Source organism: Alligator mississippiensis, chromosome 3 (assembly GCF_030867095.1).
Source record: "Alligator mississippiensis isolate rAllMis1 chromosome 3, rAllMis1, whole genome shotgun sequence".
Lineage (NCBI taxonomy): Eukaryota > Metazoa > Chordata > Crocodylia > Alligatoridae > Alligator > Alligator mississippiensis.
The window spans coordinates 132,814,723-132,834,250 of record NC_081826.1 but is presented as its reverse complement, the minus strand read 5'-3'; the positions used below and the strand labels follow the sequence as shown (position 1 = coordinate 132,834,250).

Genomic DNA, 19,528 nt, shown 5'->3' with positions numbered 1-19,528 from the left:
GGAAGCGCTGGTAGCAAAACCAGAAGCACTGGCGGCAAAACCAGAAGTGCAGCTGGAGCTTCTCTTGGTACCCTCACTCCCTGGCCGGTAAGAGCCAATCTCAGGGGGGGCACACACCCCCCCCCCCGTGCCCTCCCCACACATCACCTAACGTCCATAGTATGTGAAAGGCTGTAAATGCAGCACCCCTCCTACTTTTCATTCACCCTTCAGCATAAGGCAAGTATTTCATAGGGTGCTATCTTTTATTGGATCAACTATGTTGTTGGGATACAGTTAGACAAGCTTTTTTTATATTTATAAAGCACTTTTCCTTAGGTCTCAGATCATAGGAAGTGAGGCACAGCAGATGAAGCATAGCATAGAGGAGGGGCAGAGAAAAATTCTCAGGGGTACTAGACACACCGTGAGCAGAAGAAAAGCTGGGAGCTCAAGGCCTGTCAAAATGGGGAAGAGTCTGTGTGTGGTGGGAGGGTTACTTCGCCCTTCAGTAATGTAAGAGTGATATTGCCTCTCTGATGGTTCAGGCATGATGCGAGAGGCAGGGATTTCTTAGCGGGATATCTTTTATTGGACTGTGTCTTTGGGATATACAGTTAGACAAGCTTCCCAATGTAAAACATTCTTCCTCAGGTCTCTCATCACCCTTCAGCAGAGCTGGGCCTCAACTCTGCTCAGTTAATCTTATGATGGAAACTTCTCTCTAAACCACTGCCTCTCCATCTTTTTTTTTTTTAGACTTGAGGACCCCCCCCCATTAGTTCTGCTTTGTCTTTTTTTAATGCAGGAAATGAGCAGAGCCATGTTTCTGTTGCAAAGGCCTTAGCCCATAGCAGAGGAGGGCAAGTTTGAAAACTGGGGATTCCCCCTCTGAACTCTCTGGGCTGGTCTGGGGAGTCAGGGCTATGCCTCCCCTGCCTGGGATGTGGAGGCAGGCTGGGGGCCGAGGCAGGGAAGAGAATCCCCCCAGAGAGCAATCTCCATGCAAGCAAATGGGTTCCCCCACAAGCCACCACACACAGGGAGTGGGGGAGCCTCAGGGCTGGGGGCATCAGCGTTGCCAGGTCTTAAAAATGACATTATCATATTGGAAGCTCAAAATGACCATATTTGCTGAAAAACTACCATACACTGAAAAAAAAAAAATGTGCAAATAAGTCTTCTTCTTATTTACTGGATATTGCTCGCTATAACTTGCTAGTGACTGAGTGAGAACTGGGTCCTCACATTTAAAGCCCTTACTTATTTTGAGGCAAGCCATCATGAGAAAGTGCTGATAGCAAACCCCCCAAAGCCAGTTAAGACTGCCAGAGAGTGACTTGGGTATTGCATAGGCTGCATCAATGAGTTGCTTCAAAAATTAGCCAACGTTTCGAAGGGCTGTAGGTTGTAGCCCTGTTGGTCTGCGGACACACGCGAGCTCTTTGGGTAAATCCGGTATCTTTTACTAGACGCTTTTCCTGTTATGGATCTGACATAGCGCAAGGGCTGAAAGGATGGCACAACTCCGGTGACGACCGTACAATTGGCTGCACTGCGAGACTCCAGGCACCCTTGTGTCCGCCCCCCTGCACTCACCGACTGCGCTCCGCGAGGGCACGCTGGGAAATGCAGTTCGCAGCGCGGGGAGAGGTTTGCCTCAGACTCCGCCCTCTTCCTTCATACGCGGCAGGGAAACTACCCCTCCCGGCATGCTGTGCGCGGCGGGTGACGCCACCGAAACCCCGCCCCTCCCCGTGCACGGCCGTTGCTGCGGCGCTCTCCCGCGGCCGGTGTCGGGGGCAGCCGTGGTCCTTGTCCGCCGCCCCCCGCACGCGGCCCGAACCGAGCGGGGCTGCCTCCCCCTTCCCCCCGCGCCGGGGGTGATGCCGCCGCCCGCTGCCGCTCCCTGAGGGCGCCCGCCTGCCAGGATGTGGCAGAGCATCGGCCTCACGCTGCTGGTCATCGTGGCCACGCTGGCCTGCGTGCTGCTCTTCATGTTGTGCGGTGAGCCCCGCCCCGTACGCCCGCTCCTGTCGTGGGATAAACCCCGCGGTGTGTCTGCTCCTATCGCGGGGTAACCGGCCCCCCTCCCCCCCCCCGTGCGCCCGCTCCTCTCGCGAGGTAACCACCCCCTGCGGCCCCCACGGGCTGTAGCAGGGGCTGCAACAGGTGGAGGGAGGGGAGAGCCCCAGGGGTGGGCGTGGCGGTGGGGGGAGGGGGTGCTTCAGTCCCTCCACGGACTGTCAGGATCAGGGCTCCACACCCTCCGCCTGCACCATGTCCAGATCCGGGTTGGGCTGTGCATCCCCCCCTCCCTGCAGCTGGATTGGATCCCTACTGCATCAGCCCTGCATACTGGGTCAAGCCCACTGTCCTGCAGATAGACCTTGCACTGCCCTTTTGGTCCATGGTGTGGAAAGATTGGGTACCGCTAGTCTATAGGGTGCAAATCTGCCCTACTTTCTATAGTACCCAGCGGGAGCCTAATGGTTTCCTTCCTCCCCTTGAAGGGTAGAGTGTGTCTCATCCCCACCTCTTGTCTCACTTGTACAGTCAGTGCAGGCCACAGGCCTTTTAAGTTTTTTCCATCAGTATGTTGCTCTGAGCATGATGCTACTGTTTGCGTCACAGCTGCTGAGCATGCCGCTAACACCCGTCCCGAAGCCAGTCCTTGAAAAACTTTTCTTGGTAAACTCCTTCCAGCCTGAGCATTCCCCTGTAGATGTTACCCAGGGTTGTCTCCCCTGTAGCTAGCTCCTTGTCCACCTTTGCTCTTGTACTAATTCCCATTTTTCTCCAGCTTGACTAATAGTATTCCCTGCGGCACGTTGATTGCTATGGAAAAATATTTAACACAATAAAACCATATAGGATGCAGAGCTGGTGAAGTTAAAGAATAATGTTGACGAAGAGCAATGCCTATAAGCTGCCTAGGAGGGGGTCTGACATTAGAACATAGTTCCAGCTGCCTCAGGCCTTGCACTAGGACTCCCTGGGGCCAAAAAACCTAATGGGCGTTGAAGCTGATCTTGATCAGCTGGTTCATGTGTGCCGCGGTGAACTGTATGTTGTGAACCTTGGTTGCACAATAAGAACTGTCAGATTTTTGCCACTTTTCTGAAGTGAAGAGAGGAAAAAAATCCAGTATAGTTAAAATGGGCAAGAATTAGTCATTTATAAAACATTGTGTTCGGCGTGCAAAGACTGTGTATTTAGATATTCATGCCTATAATGGGACATCTGCATTCCTATTTAAATAGTAATCCCCTGAAGAGGTGGTCTGGTTCTTAAGAACTGCTGGGCATCCGCAATTGCCAGATTCATCAATGGGAACTGATGACTTTGAACAGGAGGGATGCCTGACTTGCTGCTGACAAACATTCTATTTGTAAACTGAGCACATCTGACATAGAAACCATTGAGAGATTCTAAAATTGGCCATTTTTCAGTCACTTCTGAAAGTCGGATTGTTCTTCAAGTAACTTGCTTTTGTTTCTTCTTTCCAGTTCTTACCCTCACTTCCTCTCTTGGATTTCGTAATTATGATAGCCCCTTTTCTTTTTTCTTTTTTTCCTTTTTTCTTTCCTCCTATGTTAGTCTTTTTTGTGGTCCCTCGCTAAAGAGCTAATCAAGGCAGCTGTCAGTCTGAACATATTGCCTTGCATCCCAGAAAAGCCATCCCCTTTTCATGGGTTTGGAGCTGAGACTCCTTCAGTACAGTGTAGACTCTTCTTCATGTGGAGATACTATCGGGGGAGTGTCTCTCCCTGTACTCTGTGTAGTGTTTCTCAACCCGTGGGTTGTGAGAATACATAAAATGGTCACGAACAAACTTAAAAAATGGATTCTCCTTTAAAGGAGAAAAACATGGGAGACCGTGGCTTTTCTCTTGCAGGCTGGCAGAGTTCCAGTGTTCAAAGGGATGCTTGGATCCTCCCTGATTTTCTCCCCCGGACACGGGTGGGGTCTGGGGCCTGGGGGTGGGAGGCAGTGGGTCAGGAGTGAGGGGTACTAGCTCAGGACTTGCTGTTGATGTTTACAAATGGGTCCTAGTACGAAAAAGGTTGAGAATCACTGCTCTAGAGCCCTGTCTGGCTAGGCTCTCGAATGAAGAGCAGAGCACTTTGTGGGACATAGCATATCTCTCTCCAGTGAGTAAGGGGCAAAGCTGGATTGTCTTGCTGAATGAAAAGCAATCGGTATTCCTGAGGTAGCTGTATAGATGCACACTCTAGTAATTCTACAACTAATGTAAAGACCAGCCTGGATCTTGAATAGCAGCCATTTTAATATGTATAGTGTCTCTCCACATCTCTCTCTTCTGTTTTCAGACATGTTTAATTTAATGTCCTTCAACTTCTTTCTACGCCTGTTTTCTTATACTTCACTACTGTGGCACTTGTTTCCTGCCTTTTCTCAGTGGTAGTAAAAAGCTGTGACATGTCAAGACCTGCCATGATGGATTCTAATGCTTTGATTATTGTACTTCTGTGCCACATCAGACTAAATAAATATGGATTCATGATCAGGCAGCCTTGAATAAACACTATGTTGTTATAAAAGTGCTAAGACCATTACAGTGCTCGTGCAAATTCAGAGAACTACAGTTAGGATATAATATCAGCCAGACTGAACCCAGACGCTTGCATATACTTGCTTCTATTGAGATAACTTATGACTGCAGAGGGATACAATTTTAAGTATAGAAAAGTGCTGAAAATCTCTTCTGTTCTTATGAAATTTTGACTAAGGGGGTGTGGTTTTTCATGGATTTAGTCTCAATGGCTAGGGACAGAAGTTAAACACAAATTGGTTTGAGTGATCAGAAACTGGTTTAAACCTGTAACAAAACATAAGTTCAGCGCACATAAACCAGTTTCAGAATGGCCAAAACTGGTTAAGGTAAACTTGGTTGAATGTAGTATCAGGCTTAACTGATTTGGGTTAAATTGGTTTATGGAACTTCCTAGACCCCTTCCTGGTTTAAGTTAAACCAGAGTCCCCCAGCATCCCAGCATGCTCTGCAGCCTTGGGCTGGGCTGTGCTCTCTGCTCCAGAGAGCAGGGCTGGGCCCTCCTCTCCGCTCCTTAGCCTGAGTGGGGTTGGGGGCATTGCCACGTGGCAGCCTGCCATGGCCCCCTGAGGCAAGGGGGCCAGGGAGGGGGTTTATTTCCCCCTCTCTCCAGGGGACCATAGCCGGGCTCTGCCTGGCCTATGTGTAGCAGCCCTTGTCTGGCATTACCTTCCCCACCCAACTGCTTGAGTGGAAGCAGGGGGGCATGGCCAGTCCCATCCGCAGCCTCAAGTGAACAGAGATGGAGGGTGTTTAAACCCCGCACCCTGGTCCCACCAGCACGAAGCTAGCCTGGGGCAGATCCAGCTAAGCATGCAGCTGGGGGAGCAGCTCTTGCCTGGTGGCCTCTTCTACTTGCTGGAGAGCAGAGCCTGGGCCAGCCCCGGTCCCCGCAGTAGCACACATGGAATAGGCCGACCCCCCTCAGTCCTGAGCCCTATTACCTTTGGCTGCTGGGTGCTGAGCTGGGCATGCCCTGCTCACAGTTCCCCTACCCAGTTGCAGCGACGCAGAACAGCCCCTGTGGCTTCCCTGCCAGCACTGCCATAAAGGGGGCCCACCCTGGCCATACTGGTAGGCACTGCCTGTGCCACCAAACTGGTCAGCAGCCAGGCGGGCAGACGGTGGCGGTGAAGTCATAGGGGTAGAGCCCCACACCTGTTACACAGGGCTGTGTTGTGCCTACGGCTTCCCCGCTGCCACTGCCTAGGGCATGGCAATACTCAGGGGCCATGCCAGGCCGAAGGCAAAGGGGATAGGGAGGGGGTTTATTCCCCCTCTCTCCTCTCTCCCACAGGGGGCCACAGCCAGGGTCTGTCAGCCCCAGCTGCCACCTTCGCTGCTCACACCTAGCCAGGGAGATCCTGGCTGGGGTTGTTTGGGGGGAGAGAGGATGGAGGGGGGGGGAATAAACCCCCTCCCTGTCCCCTTCACCTCAGGGGGCCATGCCACCTTGTGTCTGGCCACACCCCCACCCCTACTGCTGGATCTGCGAGGGAGGGGAATGGTGTCTTGGGATGTGCAAGCCTCTTCTTCATTGGGGGAGCTATGCTGCAGGCAGGAGCGGGGAGCAGAGCTGCTGTAGCCTGTTCAGGGGAGGTGATGGTGGTGGGGCTCAGAGGGGTGGTTATGGGGGCTAAGCTGAATTTGGGGTGGCTGGAGGGGTAGGGAGGGGTTTATTCTACCCTCTCCCCCAGGGGGACCATAGCTGGGGTTTGCCTGGCTGGGTGCGAATGGCAGAGGCAGCGGCCGGGGCTAGCAGACCGTGACTGCAGATCCCTGGTGGGAGAGGACAGAGGGGGAAATAAACCCCTTTCCTCCTCCCTTTGCCTTAGGTGCCACGCTGTCGCCTGCCCCCCCCCCCCCCAACTTCTAGCCTGAGCCACTGCAGGCATGTGCCTGCATTTCCGGAATCAAAAGCGCATCTCCTTTCGCTTGCAAATCAGTTCTATCCGCTCAGGTTAGACTAACCTACAAAGATTGAATCAATTCAGGCTCAGGCTTTTTAAATGTCTGTCCCTAGCCAAAAAGAGCCGATTTAAGAGATATTGCTGAGATGGAGGACTTCCGTGCACCATTTTTTTTTCAGAAGGCTAAAGTAAGTTGCAGGCAGGGGAATTCCTGAGCCTTGACTATTCAAGGAGCTTTCTTTAGTGTTTAGTGTTACATTTTGGTTGTTTCATCACTCTGTTTAGCATTGAGCATCAAAATACATAGAAGATAACAAAGCCGACGTTCGTTTCTTTCTCTCTCTCCCCAACACTATCCTCAAGGAATAAAAAGAGAAAACTATATTTTCTTTGAAGTTGTTTTTTAAAAACTTTTATAATTAGGAAATAAATACTCTTTGTATTTCCTTGTTCTTGTTCCTAAGATAGCCTTGTCTGTAATAGAAAAGTTTCATTGAGGGGAAAACCAGTCTTAGAGAAGCTTTATAGAGTCAACCAATCTATATTTTATGACTCTGTTACTATAGTATCTGAGCACTTCATTTCCTCAGCATAGCTCTATAACAGGACACTGCTTTTTTTCCTATTTTACAGGTGGGAAATAGAGGCACAGGCCAAACTATAAGTGATTTGCCCAGGGTCCCATAAGAACTGTTGGGAAGAACAGGGAGTTAAATCCTGTTCTCTTGAGTCAGAGATCAGTATTCTTACCACTATAATTATATTTTTAATTGCATAAATTAAACTGAACAGTATTTTGCTTTGGTAATTTATGGGTGGGGCTTGGCAGTGTATGTCCCCTCCCTCTCTCCCTTCTCCCTTCCTACAGTTTGTTTCCTATGCATAAAGATGTATAGATATCACTTTCAGCCCTTTGAAATGAGAATATTCTGTAACACTGCAGATGTTTAGAAAAGGGGAATTGGAGAAGAACAGTTACTGTAAAGTGCCAAATGTAGGAGTTGCTACTCTGAATGTAAATCATGTTGACTAAGCATTGCAATTGGTAGTTTTAAATTACAGTCACAGTTAGATTAGACTTGACCTTTTTTTAAAGAAAGCCCTTTCAGAAATGTAGCTTTTTTTCTCCAGGCACTATAATTGCACCGAAGTATTATGGGGTTGCGGTTGATCATTTGCAGGTCAGGCTGTTTTTCACCCAGTATTAGAAAGACATGAGTTAATGATTTTTTTCTTCTATTTAATAAAAAGAGTTGACTGAATCTTTTTGCTAAACTTCATACTTAATATAACGATCAACATTTTCAGTCAGCGTGAATCATCTTTTCACTATTAAATAGCAGATTGCAATGCAAACAGTACTAGCATGCTGCTGCTGATCTGCTTTGTTGATAGAGCCATGTAAAATCACTTGCATGATTTTCCACAGTGTGTGTATGTAAGTCTTTTTGGGTGCTCTGAGTGGAATGCTGGAGTAGATAGATGGTTCATTTTTTCTTTCCAGATGTTATAGATTTTTTTTTTTCTATTTTATTTTGGCACATCACTGGTGAATATCATCCTAATATCTGAGTGCTATACAGACATCAGTTAACTTTAGTATTATAACTGTTCAGAATTTAGCCTTGGAATATTTATGAGGTAGGGATATGGTAACCAAATGTAAAGATCAAAAAGGGTACAAAGGTTAAATTACCTTCTCAGTAGGGGTGCACCGATAAAGATTTTCTTTGCTGATACCAATAGCTGATTATTAACCAGCTGTATTGACTGATACTGACCCAATAGCTGATTTACAGAAAGGCAGCTCAGCAGCTTGGAGAGCAGCATCCTGCTGGTAAGTCTGTGGGGGGAAGGGGCATGGGGGTACAGATCAAGACTCACATGGTGAGTTAGGGAGTGGGGCAGAGGTGTTGGCGCTACCCAGCCAGGGTAAATGGGACCGTGGGGGGTGGGGTGTGGGATGGAGCCACAGGCAGCTCGTCCACGGGGCATGGAGGGGGTGGCTTTCCATCGCTGCATGCACACCGCCTCTTCCCAGTGGGGGGCTACGCTGGTACTGGGCTCAGGGCAGTCTCGGCTGCGCGGGGCAGGTGGCAGCGGTGCTGGGAGGGAAGGCCGCAGGAAATTTTGGGCTGGTCATAACCCCCTCCAAGCTCCTCTGAGTGGCACCCCTGCCTGGGGCACTCTGCTCTGCTGCCTTTCCCTCGGGAGCCCTGTAGTGTGAGGCAGACAGGGTGCACGGCCAGTGCAGGGTCCCGAGTAAAAGGCAGTGAGTGGACTGCCACAATCAGTGATTGTGCTTGGGGAGGCTTGGGGGGTTATGACCACCCCAAAATTCCCAGTAGCCCCCTTGTAGCCACCCCTCTCAGCACTGCTGCTATCCACCTCACGCAGCTGAGCCTGTCCTGGCCCAGCTCCCTGGAAAGAGGCTGGCGCAGTCCCCGGCCTGAGTCCACAGCAGGCAGCCTGCCTCGGTGCTGCACACAGATCTGGGGGGGGGGGGCACGTGCCCCCCATGCCTCCCTCAGGAGTGCATGTAGCAGTGAGGAGCTGCCCACCCCTGTGCGCCCCCTGGACAAGCTGCCTGTGGCTTGGTCTTGCTCTCTGCCTTGTGGTCCCATTCACCACCCTGGCTGGACAGTGCGGGCCCTAACCTCTGCCCTTGTCCTTGTCCCACTTACTCCCTCACCGTGGGGGCCTCCACGTCCCTTCACTGGACACTGCTCTCCAAGCAGCTGAGCTGCATTCCTAGCTGTGTGTATGTGTGAGGCTGTGTGCATGCGCATAGCGTTTATTGGTGACATTATCGGCTACATTGGCCAAAAAAAGCCAATAGTCAATAATATTAATTTTCCTTTTATCAATGCCAATTCGATATGTGACTAATATATTGGTGCACCTCTATTTCTCAAGATCACAAACAGTTTTGTAGAGCCAGGGATAGAATCTGTCTTGTGTTTTTAATCAGAAGATCATCCTTCTCTTGTTGACTGCGTGGATAAATTTGAGAGAGAGATTCATCCTTCTCTGGTACTTCAGAGCTTCATACTTGGCTTTTGTAAGTCTCTGTATCTAATGGTAGAAAAAAGAATTGTACCAATCACAAGTGCTTGCTTGCTTTTTTTTTTTTTTGTCTGAACCACAAGCCTGTATTTGAAAGAAAAGAGCAAATAGCTCAATATTGGGAATTCTCCCCATTTAGTTTTGGCAGAGAAGAAGAGAAAAGGTGTCATCAGAATTTCTCTCTTCCTTTTCAAAAGTCTTAATATGGATGTGGGAAAGAGCAAGAAAGATGCATCTTAAATGTAATCACAACCAACTTTTCATTCCATCCAGGAAGAGCACACACCAACTGCTGAAACTTCCTTAGCCTGACAAAGGGTTTTTGAACCCGAAATCTTGCTTAATAACTTTTCTCCAACTATTTGGGTTGGTCTAATAAAAGATATCAAATTCACCCAAGGAACATTGTCTGCCTATCGCAACCAGCAAACATTTTATCACGCAATTAGGTGGTGTGTTTGTGAACCAGTACATGATTGGGTTGCTGTGATTTGCAGTCATATCTGCAAATGTTTATGTTGTGATTAATTGTATATGTATTTTAGGGATGTAAATATTGTTTTAAAAATTATCTGTTTAACCTTTAATTGTATTGGTTCAACAGTTAACCGATAGCACATGCGTAGTTTACTGACCTCGCCCTGACTCCTTATGTCTTTACTGTGTGTCAGGCACTGCACAGTCCCCAGGTCGCTGGTTGGGAGTCATGGGCAGGCTTGGCTGCGCCACTAGGGGGTGCAGCCCAGCCTAGGAGCCATGGCATCCCCTTGCCCCCACAGGCAGAGGCTGGGGCTGCAGGTGGAGCCAGCGCTGCGGACCTCTCTTGTGCCTGAATTCTGCCACCCCAGGGAGGGAGGAAGATGCCAGGCCTCCCCCCAAAGGAGTCAGTTGGGACCTTCCTGCCACAACAGCAAGGGGCCCAGGCAGGGTGACAGGCTCCCTGTACCTCCCACTACACGTGCCACTGCAGCCTGGAACTTGAATGGCTCCTCCGCGCTGCTGGGCTGGGCCCTCCCCAGCTCACCCTGGGGGAAGAGGCATCTGGTCCCAGTTGTGCAGGGCCTGGCCCAGCCCTGAGGTGGGGCTGAGCATGTGGTTGGCTTGGTCCAAGGAGGTGTCATGGCAGCTGCCCAATGTGCGGTGAGTGCAGCCCCAGGATGTTCTTGAGGGGCAGCAGTGCAGCAGCTCCAGCCTGGGAGGCCACTGTTGCAGCCCTAACGCTCCCCCTGGGATCCCTGCTGTGCCACCCTGCTATGCCACCACCTCACAGGAACACCTTCAGGCTGTGTTCATGATGCAAGGTGGTGGCAGTGACCCGTGAGACCCAGCACTGCCTGCTTCAGCAGCTGAGATGCCTCCTCAGGCTGAGCCAGCTGGGCCAGACCCTGCGTGGCCTCAGCACCATGGGTGGAAGGGGGAATGACACAGTACGCCTAACAGAGGCCAGCAAGCTGGGGAAGGCTCAATCTGGCAGCGTGGAAGAGCTTTCTAGGTCTGGGGTCACCACAGCAGGAGGCACAGGGAGCCTGTCGCCCTTTGCCCTGCCGTAGTGGGAAGGCCCCAACAGAGCCCGGGGGAGGGGGGGGCAGGCTGGCTGGCTGGTACCTCCTTCCTTCCCTTTCCATGGTAGCAGGGGATCTGGGCACAGGAGAGGTGTGTAGCCCCAGCCCTATCCATAGCCCTAGCCCTTGTCCCTGCCCGTGGCGGTGAGGGGAAGCTGCAGCTCCACAGTTGGGCAGTGCTTCCTAGTGGCTCATTCGCACTCACTCCCCCTATCCCTGTGCTCACTCTGCCAGTAGCCTGATGCCCGCACAATGTCGGGCTCACAGTGAAGATATAAAGGGCCAGGGCTGTTCCTGTTGGAGGCTGCTAAATGGTAAGCAGTAAACGGTATAAATATAATGGTCATTTAACCATTTACATCCCTATTGTGTATATATAACTCACTTGACTAAGAAAACTGAAAGTATACAGTACTATCTATCAAATGTAAGTTGTCTCATGCAGTAATAACTGCTGTCAAACTTTGGATAGGCTGAAGAAACATAGATGGTCAGTCTCTCTATATGTAGCCCACACTATAACATAATATAATTTTGGAATTTGCAGTTGTTATACAGTCTGGACAATGTCTAATGATATCATTTAGTGGTTTTTAATAACCTCCAGTATCAGTAGTTTTTGATGAGCATTATCATCTGACCTATAAATACCAAAGTAACTTGAATCTGTCACCAAATTGCCATTGTATCCTCAAGGCAGAGTTGGACTGAAACCAGCACTTAGTGAGAAATTTGAAAATGCTAAGTCAATCTGTCAACACTTTTTCTTTTTGTTTCTTTTTTTCTTTCATTCTCCAAAGTTAATTGCTGTAATTCTTTACTTGACTATGTTGTTTTTGTAGGTCAGCTTTTGTCATAAGGGAGCTCAGCACTTTTGTAATTCTCCTGTATTTTAGGAGAGACACCTTCAACTTGAAAACTACTCTACTATCATTTTTACTAGCTATTGTTTCATGTAATTGTCTTAAATAAGAGCTTGCATTATGTCTGAAAGATGCTAGGGAAAAGAGTCTTTCTGCTTTGAGTAGTTTTATGGAGGCAACTTCCCCAGTACATAGGTAGTTTTTACAAGTGGTAGAGAAACTTCAACATTTGGCAGGGACACTGAGAAAAAGGTGTCAAACTGGAAACTTAAAATATTACATATTAAAATATAAATATATTTATATGACCAGGTTCAGGTTGAATGCAACTTTGAGCATTTTTCAATCAGCTCCCCGTGAAGCTTATGTGTTTACAAAGGACTGCACTATGTACTTGGCTTCTCTCTCACTATCTTGGTTTCATAGTTAAGGTCAAGTTGGTTGGTATCTACTTTGTCCAAATTTGTATCTTTAAACTAGAGAGTTTTGAAGAAATAATCTTTCTTTGTGGTAATATTTAGAAATGACAGACCATTAACTCAAGCTATTTGAAGAAATATTTGTCCTTAACTCTCAATACATCTGTAAGTGAACTGAAAATATTTTTAATGGTTGTTTTATATAACAAGTGGCTCCATCTGCAGTTACAAAAGGGGTGTTGGATGCTTTATGGACTCTAATGAAGGTTCCCTCTTATCTTGTAATTTGAGTTATTAAATGCATTCCATTTACTGCTTAAATGAATTAGTATAAAGTTCCTTGTATCTTTTTGTGGTAGAGATTAAATACTTTTATTTCTCTTTGTTCTGTGCTGTCCCTTAGGAGAAACATTTATATGACCATAGAAAAGTAGGGCTAGAAGGAACCTCAGCAGATCATCTAGTTCAGCTCTCTGCTCAAGGCAGGATCATCTCTGATTAAACCAGCCCAGCCAAGTGTCTGTCCAGCCTGCTCTCAAAAGTTTTGAGGGATGGAGATTCCACAGCTTTTCTAGGTGCCTGTTCTAGGCAGAAAGTTTCTCCTCATCTTCAACCTAAAATTTGTTTGCTGCAGTTTGAGGCCATTGCTTCTACTCCTGTCCCTTACGGCCTCAGAAAAGTCCATCTCTGTCTTCTCTGTAATCATCCCTCAGGTACTTGAAGTCTGTTATCAATCCCCCCTCAGTCTTCACTTCTCCAGAAGAAATAATCCTAGCTCTTTCAGCCTTTCCTCAAGTCATGCTTTCCAGGCCTCTAATCATTTTCTTTGCTCTCTGTTGGACTCTCCAGTCTGTCCACATTCCCCCTTGAAGTGTGGGACCCACAACTGGACATGGTACTCCAGATGAACACTCACCAGGGCTGAATGGAGCAAAAAGAATTGCTTCCCGTAGTTGTGTCCAGATGAGTGTGGCCATGCAGTATGTGGCCCTGCAGATGCATCTGCAGTGCCACATACCTCACATTCAGGTGGTGCTGTGAGGTAGCAGTATGGGGGGGGGGGGGGGGGGGGGGGGGGGGGGCAAAAAAGCCTGCACAAAGGGATATCCTGGTGTCAAAAAAACTTGCCCCCCCAAAAATGGGGCAGGCTTTGCGGGGACAGTGCACGCTGCCCAAAACCAGAGCCTGGCTGGCCAGAGCCACATTCCAGCTGCCAGCCAGACTCTGCGCATCAGGATCACCACTGCTGCAGCCCCAGGAGGCCCTCAGGACCCCAGGTAAGGCTGCTGGGGCCAGTCCAGTGCTGGCCTCAGCCTCCCCTATCCCACCCAGGGTAACTTGCCATGTGCCAGAGTGTGCATGGCACAGGCATTCGCCCAGGGACAAGTAGCAGTAGCACAAGGTGTCCTGCTGCCAGTTGTCCCCAGGGAAACCAATGTCCACGCTGTTGTGGACGTGACCCTTGATTTGCAAGTGGAGCAACTTAGTTATGCTGTTAATACAACCTAGTATGCTGTTGATCTTTTTGGCAACAAGAACACTTACTGTTGGCTCATATTCAGTTTATGGTGTTACTGTAATCCCAGGTCCTTCTCTGCCTGGATCAATTTCTTTTAAGGTCCTTTTGTGAAAATGATGAGCATCTTGTGGATTTGTTCCTTCATGTAGGCTTGAATGAAATCTAGTAAAATACACAATTTAAAAAAAACAGAATATCATGGAGAGTCTGTTTTTAAGGCAAGTTTTTCTGTGTTTTTCTAAGACATCAACACAATAATCCAATATTTGAGATTCGTTGGAGTTCAGCAACCCCTCATTTCTATCCAGAAATGAGAGAAAAATATTTGACATGTATGTTAAGGATGAGAACAGAACTCTTAACAATATGGCAGACATACCTTTGTCACATAGAGGAACACACAAAAGATGCTAACTGAAAGATCCTTCTAAAGGCTGGGAGAGAATTTATGGGACTTAATATGTGCAAAGGCTGTCTGAAAGTAGACAGCCAGGGTAAAGCCTGTTTATGCCCTCAATGACGGCTGTCTGCGTTGGGAAAGATTCAGATTCAAATGTGGAAATAAAGTGAACTTTGTTATACAACCACTGGCTCCCACATGAGAGAATTTCTCGTTTTCCTTGATGGCTTTTACAGAATTCTGCACGTTTAAAGAAAATCTGTTGTTCTCCAATGACACCTGCATAACTGGGCAGGGCTGGTTCTGTTAGCTCTGGGTAAAGAGGACTTTTAATTAAATTCATAGAGGTGCTATGACTAAGGTTTGTGATCAGCTAGATTTGCCCAGTTTCCAACAGGAACTGAAGTGTTTGCCTTGCTTAAAGACAATGACTGACTAATACATATTAAAAATAACATTTGTATGTTGCATGTTAAGTCATAACTACTTTCTTCACAAGAATGTCATAAGTTTATAAGTAGCATTCCCATTTTACATGTGGGGAAACATAACACTGCTGAAGTCACGATTTGCTGCCTTTTAATTGGAAGAGGACAAAATCAAGTTTGAAAAAGGACATAAGCTGCTTATGAATGTGCAAAGGTGTTACTTAACCAAGATTACACTTCAGCAAATTTAAGAAGATTAAGTGAAAATGTTTTTAAATAAGAGGTTTAACAGCAGAATCAACCTAATAATAATAATAATAGGCCTTTTAAAAATTTTGGGGAGGCAGGAACCCTTTTTAGGGCAACTAAGCAGTAGACTAATGGGCTACTGACTAAATTTTGAAAATACAAATATAGGTAGGAAAATAGGGATTCACATGAAATAAATGAGTAATGTGCCTTTTTCTTTTTCTTTTTTTTTTTTTTGTCTCCTATAGGTTGGTATGTTGTCTGGCAACTGTTTTTGTCTAAGTTCAAGTTCCTGAGAGAGTTGATAGGAGATACAGGATCTCAGGAGGGAGATAATGAGCCTTCAGAGTCTGAAGCTGAACAGGAGACTCCATCTACTCCACAGAGAGGTAGACAGAAGTTGCCACGACAACGAAGAACACCTGCAGAAGAAGCAACTTAAAGCAGATCTCCTGAGACCTTACTTCATCAACTACAAACGGTTAAGCACCTCTGCACTGTATGATTCAGCAGTTCGGTTTTACTGAAAAAAAATGAGAGGAAAAACAAATAGCTGTAAACCTTCACTTTTGGACATCAAGTATACACTACTTCAGTCAAGGTTCATGAAGGGCTTCAGCTATGAGCCATATATGACTAGAGAAAATCGAGGTAGGGAGAGAGATCTCTCAGCCTGAGAAGAAGTGAGCAGCTATAGCTCCAACACCCACAAATGTATGCTACTTCCTGGTCTATAGGCTTAGCCTTTGTATTAGTCTGAACATAGTAAGCATTTCAGATTGGAAATGACTACTAAATAATTTTTCCTTTATGGCACTGCAGCTGCTTGTAGTGAAATCGAGTTTTATGTCCTTAGCTATATATAAATATATATTTTATTCAACCTGTAAATGCATGTAAACTTGAAAGATGTTTAAAGGATATCCTGCTTTGGAAAGTATTCTGAAGTGAGGTTTAGTAACTTTAAGTATAAATAAGAAATCAGTACTAGATGCACAAGATGATGTGGTGGTTTTAACGTTCTTCCTTAAGGAAAAAAAATTGAGTGACAAAGCCTGACTTCTTGGTTCTGATCTCCAGAAAGCAAAACAATCCTGATTTAGACCTCTGTCATCTTACCTGATCCTCTGTCTTCATTTTTACTGGGGATTGGTGTCTGAGATGAGAACTCATTGTTCAGTTTTCTGAAGTGACTTCTTTGTTCATGTTCGAAGCACTTCCCTTTAAATGTGTTAATGTCAAGTATTGGATACCAGGCATTTTTTTTTCTAGAACCAGTTAATAAATTCTGACCAATTTGGTGGGCACCACTCTTAACACTTTATTAGTGTTATAGCAATATGTTTGGTACCTCATGTTTGGTGCTGGTGCGATTGCTTGATGCCAGTGATTTAGCAGTTGCTCCCAATTATACAGTACCTGAATTCTTTTGGCACTATTCTTCAAATAGAATTAAACTCCATATTGCAGGAATTTTGGTGACCAGTGCTTGAAGTGTATCTAATGGAGAAGAATGTGTGCGCTGTCTCTGATATTAGGGAGGGTAGAAAGTAAGCTTCCAACAAATCCGCATGGGGGACAGTTTTATCTGTCTTATAAAACTTGGATGCGTCTTGTCGATACAGTTTCAGAGGTGTCCTGTATTTAAAATTCTGTCCAGCAGGACTAAAGAAAATTATCTTAAAACTTCATAGTAATTACAAGTTACAAACCCTTGATTTCAAGATTTGTGGACTGGCTCATGTGAACTTCAAGTAACAGCAGCAACATGTGGCTCTTTCTTTGAATAGACTTATGTCTGGGAAAAGAGTACTTTTACTGCCTTTATATCTTAAATTATCTGTGGATACTGTTTAAGAGCTAATGCGGGAGGATTTGGAAATGAGAGTATTCACTGAAGTACACTGCAAAGAGCTGCTATTTTTCCTGATGTGTCAGTATTAAAATCTAATGCCTGTCCTGACCCTTCCATAGAAGTTCTATATTCTGTCTTTGTTTACCAGCATGTATCTATAAGCATGCTCTTTATTACAGGGTTACATGTTCAAGTATGGTTTCATTCACTTTGCACATATCTTCTATAAAATGTGGTTACATGTACTGATAGTTTTCCTACTCAGTGCTCCTCCCTGGTGAGCCTGGGAGAAGGAAATAAAATCTCTGTTGCAGTCAAACTAACCAGAAGAATTCAGGTTCCTTTTCCACTTGTTTTAAGTGTTTTCCTTGCAGGACATACCCCAAACCAGTGTGTGTTTGGTGTACATACAAGTCATTCCAGGACACTAAACTTTCAACCAAGCAGTGCTAGCCAAATATTGGAGCACTTTTTTTTTTCCTGAAGATTTTATTTAAGACATCTTGTTCTCAGTTTTCATGTATTTTAGCCTTCAAAAGGACTGCAGTCTTGGTGTAGGGCATGAATACTTTATGTACATTTCAGTTGTTAGTGTGTATAGGATGTACACATATAAAGGCTGACATTTCCAGTCTCTCCCACTCATGGGTAACCCACATGGAGTCTTCAGTTTCAGACAATGTGAAGAAATGTAAAATTATAGCAATACAGATACCCAGCAAGGTAGCTCTCAAGACGTGAGATACAGGGACTTTGGAGCAAGTTAATCAGGGAAATCTGAACAAGTTTGAGTACTGACACTTTCTTTGATCAAGTATGCAATAAGATGGAAATGAAAATGAAATGAATATAGAACTCTGTGAAGTTAGTTTGTCCTGAACTTCTAGCCAGCTACTCAGTTTCTCTCTCTAGGCATCTGTTTTTATTTGTAGCCAGTCTGTCTTTTTTGTAAAAAGTAGCCAACACTATTTTACTAATGTTGCTGTGACCTAGTTGCCAATAACACTAAGTCTGCCTACCATATAACATTTGTGATCCATGACCATAAGGTTTATATTATGGGATTAATACGAATTATGTCACTTGGTAATGAGGATGTTAAAGTATACATAGAGGAAAATTCTCCTTTTTTTTTTTTTTCTTTTTTGCAGATGTCTCATGTAGAAACTTCCATGTTTGGGGGTTTTACACAACAAGGCTGTATTTGTGGAAGTGTACATGTGAAAAGTTGTAAGTTATAGGTTTTGCCAGTCCAATAGAACTCATGTTTTTTTCTTAAATGCTTTTCTGGACAGTTTCACCAAATGTACGTCTAAAATATTCCTGTTTAACCTGAGCACTTACTTTTGAATTAATGAGTGCAAACTAATCTTTGGTAAGGCAAAAGTTTTAACTGACCAAGAGAATCTGTTTAGTGGGATATGTTTTCTAAATACATGCCTTATTATTGCAGCCATTTTATTGAATGTACCTTGGGTTTTTCTTTGAGCTGATAATTTTTTTAAAAGAGATTCATATTGCTTTTATAGAAGGGGCTGTAATACGTTGATCAAGCAGCAGTTACCTGTTTTGTACACAAAACAGTTAGTTGGGAAAGGTTACTGCCATGGATTCTAGAGCAAGCACATAATATCTGTTGGAAATAGATGAAATTATGGCTAACAGTTCAGGAGAAAAATGAGGACAGTTGCATCCCCACAGAATTTTGTTACGAAGATTGCATAATTTAGACCTGTTAAGGAGCTGATAATGTTTTCATCGTGGTGATTTCATGTTTGCCGAAGAGGCTTGTTCTATGCAGTTCACTCATGAAGCACTGCTGCTGTAGCTATTTGCAGTAAATGCCATATACTGTGCCGCAATCGGTGAGCAACTTGCTGCTTAACATCAGGTTTAAACTGAACTAGACTTGTGTATGTTTCAACTTTTCAGGTTGTTTGAAATGACCAGGATAAAAAACAAAAACACATTCAATGTGGTCATTGCCTCTTCAGTGTTAACTGTTAAGATACTGTACTTAATGCTTTTGTGGTTTGTCTGTATTCATCATGTTAACTGTTCTTTTAAACTGACTGCACAGATAACTTAACAAAAAATAAAATAACTAGACGTGTGTGTGTGTGAACTCTGAGATTAATTTATTTATACATCTGGGAAAAGTGGAAATGCAGTTTGAGCACAAGAGGAAAAAAATAAAGCATAGGTATAAAGGTCAGATTTTAACAATTGTAATAGATGCAAATAGCTTCAGTTGTGGGGGGGTAGCTACTTGGCAAGTATAACATTTATTCTTTTAAATGGTTATTGTTACAATATGTTCTACAGTTTGAGAGACGGAAGTGTTATTTTCTATAAGGTTGATTATCAGTAGTCACCTGCTAGCTTCAAAGTCAACCAGGTTTCACAGAGTGGAGTTTTTGTTCATTTTTTCATTTTGAAAATGGGGGGGGGGGGGATGAAGAGAGTATACCTTTGTGGCTAGAAGGCTAGAACTACAGGCTGGGAAACAGGGGAGGAGGGGCTCTCTGTCATGGACTTGCTCTTTGATCTTAGGTCAATACACTTCACTGTGACCTCTCCACAAAATGGGCTAACCAGTCACATAGTGACGTTGCACTGAGGAAAGATGGCTTTGGCAGGGAGTTTCCATGCTTGAATTCTCATTTCCTCTGCAATAAATAAGAGTTGAAAGTTGTGATGCA

General features: G+C 45.5%; 1 protein-coding gene across 1 annotated transcript; it reads left to right on the top strand.

The window, feature by feature from the left end:
* The first annotated feature begins 1,710 nt into the window (after positions 1 to 1,710).
* Positions 1,711 to 18,939, top strand: SMIM13 (small integral membrane protein 13). Its single transcript, XM_006277464.4, has 2 exons — positions 1,711 to 1,986; positions 15,220 to 18,939. Exons 1-2 carry the CDS (start codon positions 1,911 to 1,913, stop codon positions 15,411 to 15,413), a joined length of 270 nt encoding a protein of 89 aa, XP_006277526.1. The 5' UTR covers positions 1,711 to 1,910; the 3' UTR covers positions 15,414 to 18,939.
* The last annotated feature ends 589 nt before the right edge of the window (positions 18,940 to 19,528 follow it).

Coding starts and splice junctions, on each gene's coding strand:
- SMIM13 (XM_006277464.4), top strand. CDS start 1,911: ATGTGGCAGAGCATCGGCCTCACGCTGCTGGTCATCGTGGCCACGCTG. Junction 1,987..15,219: donor GCTGCTCTTCATGTTGTGCG/GTGAGCCCCGCC, acceptor TGTCTCCTATAG/GTTGGTATGTTGTCTGGCAA.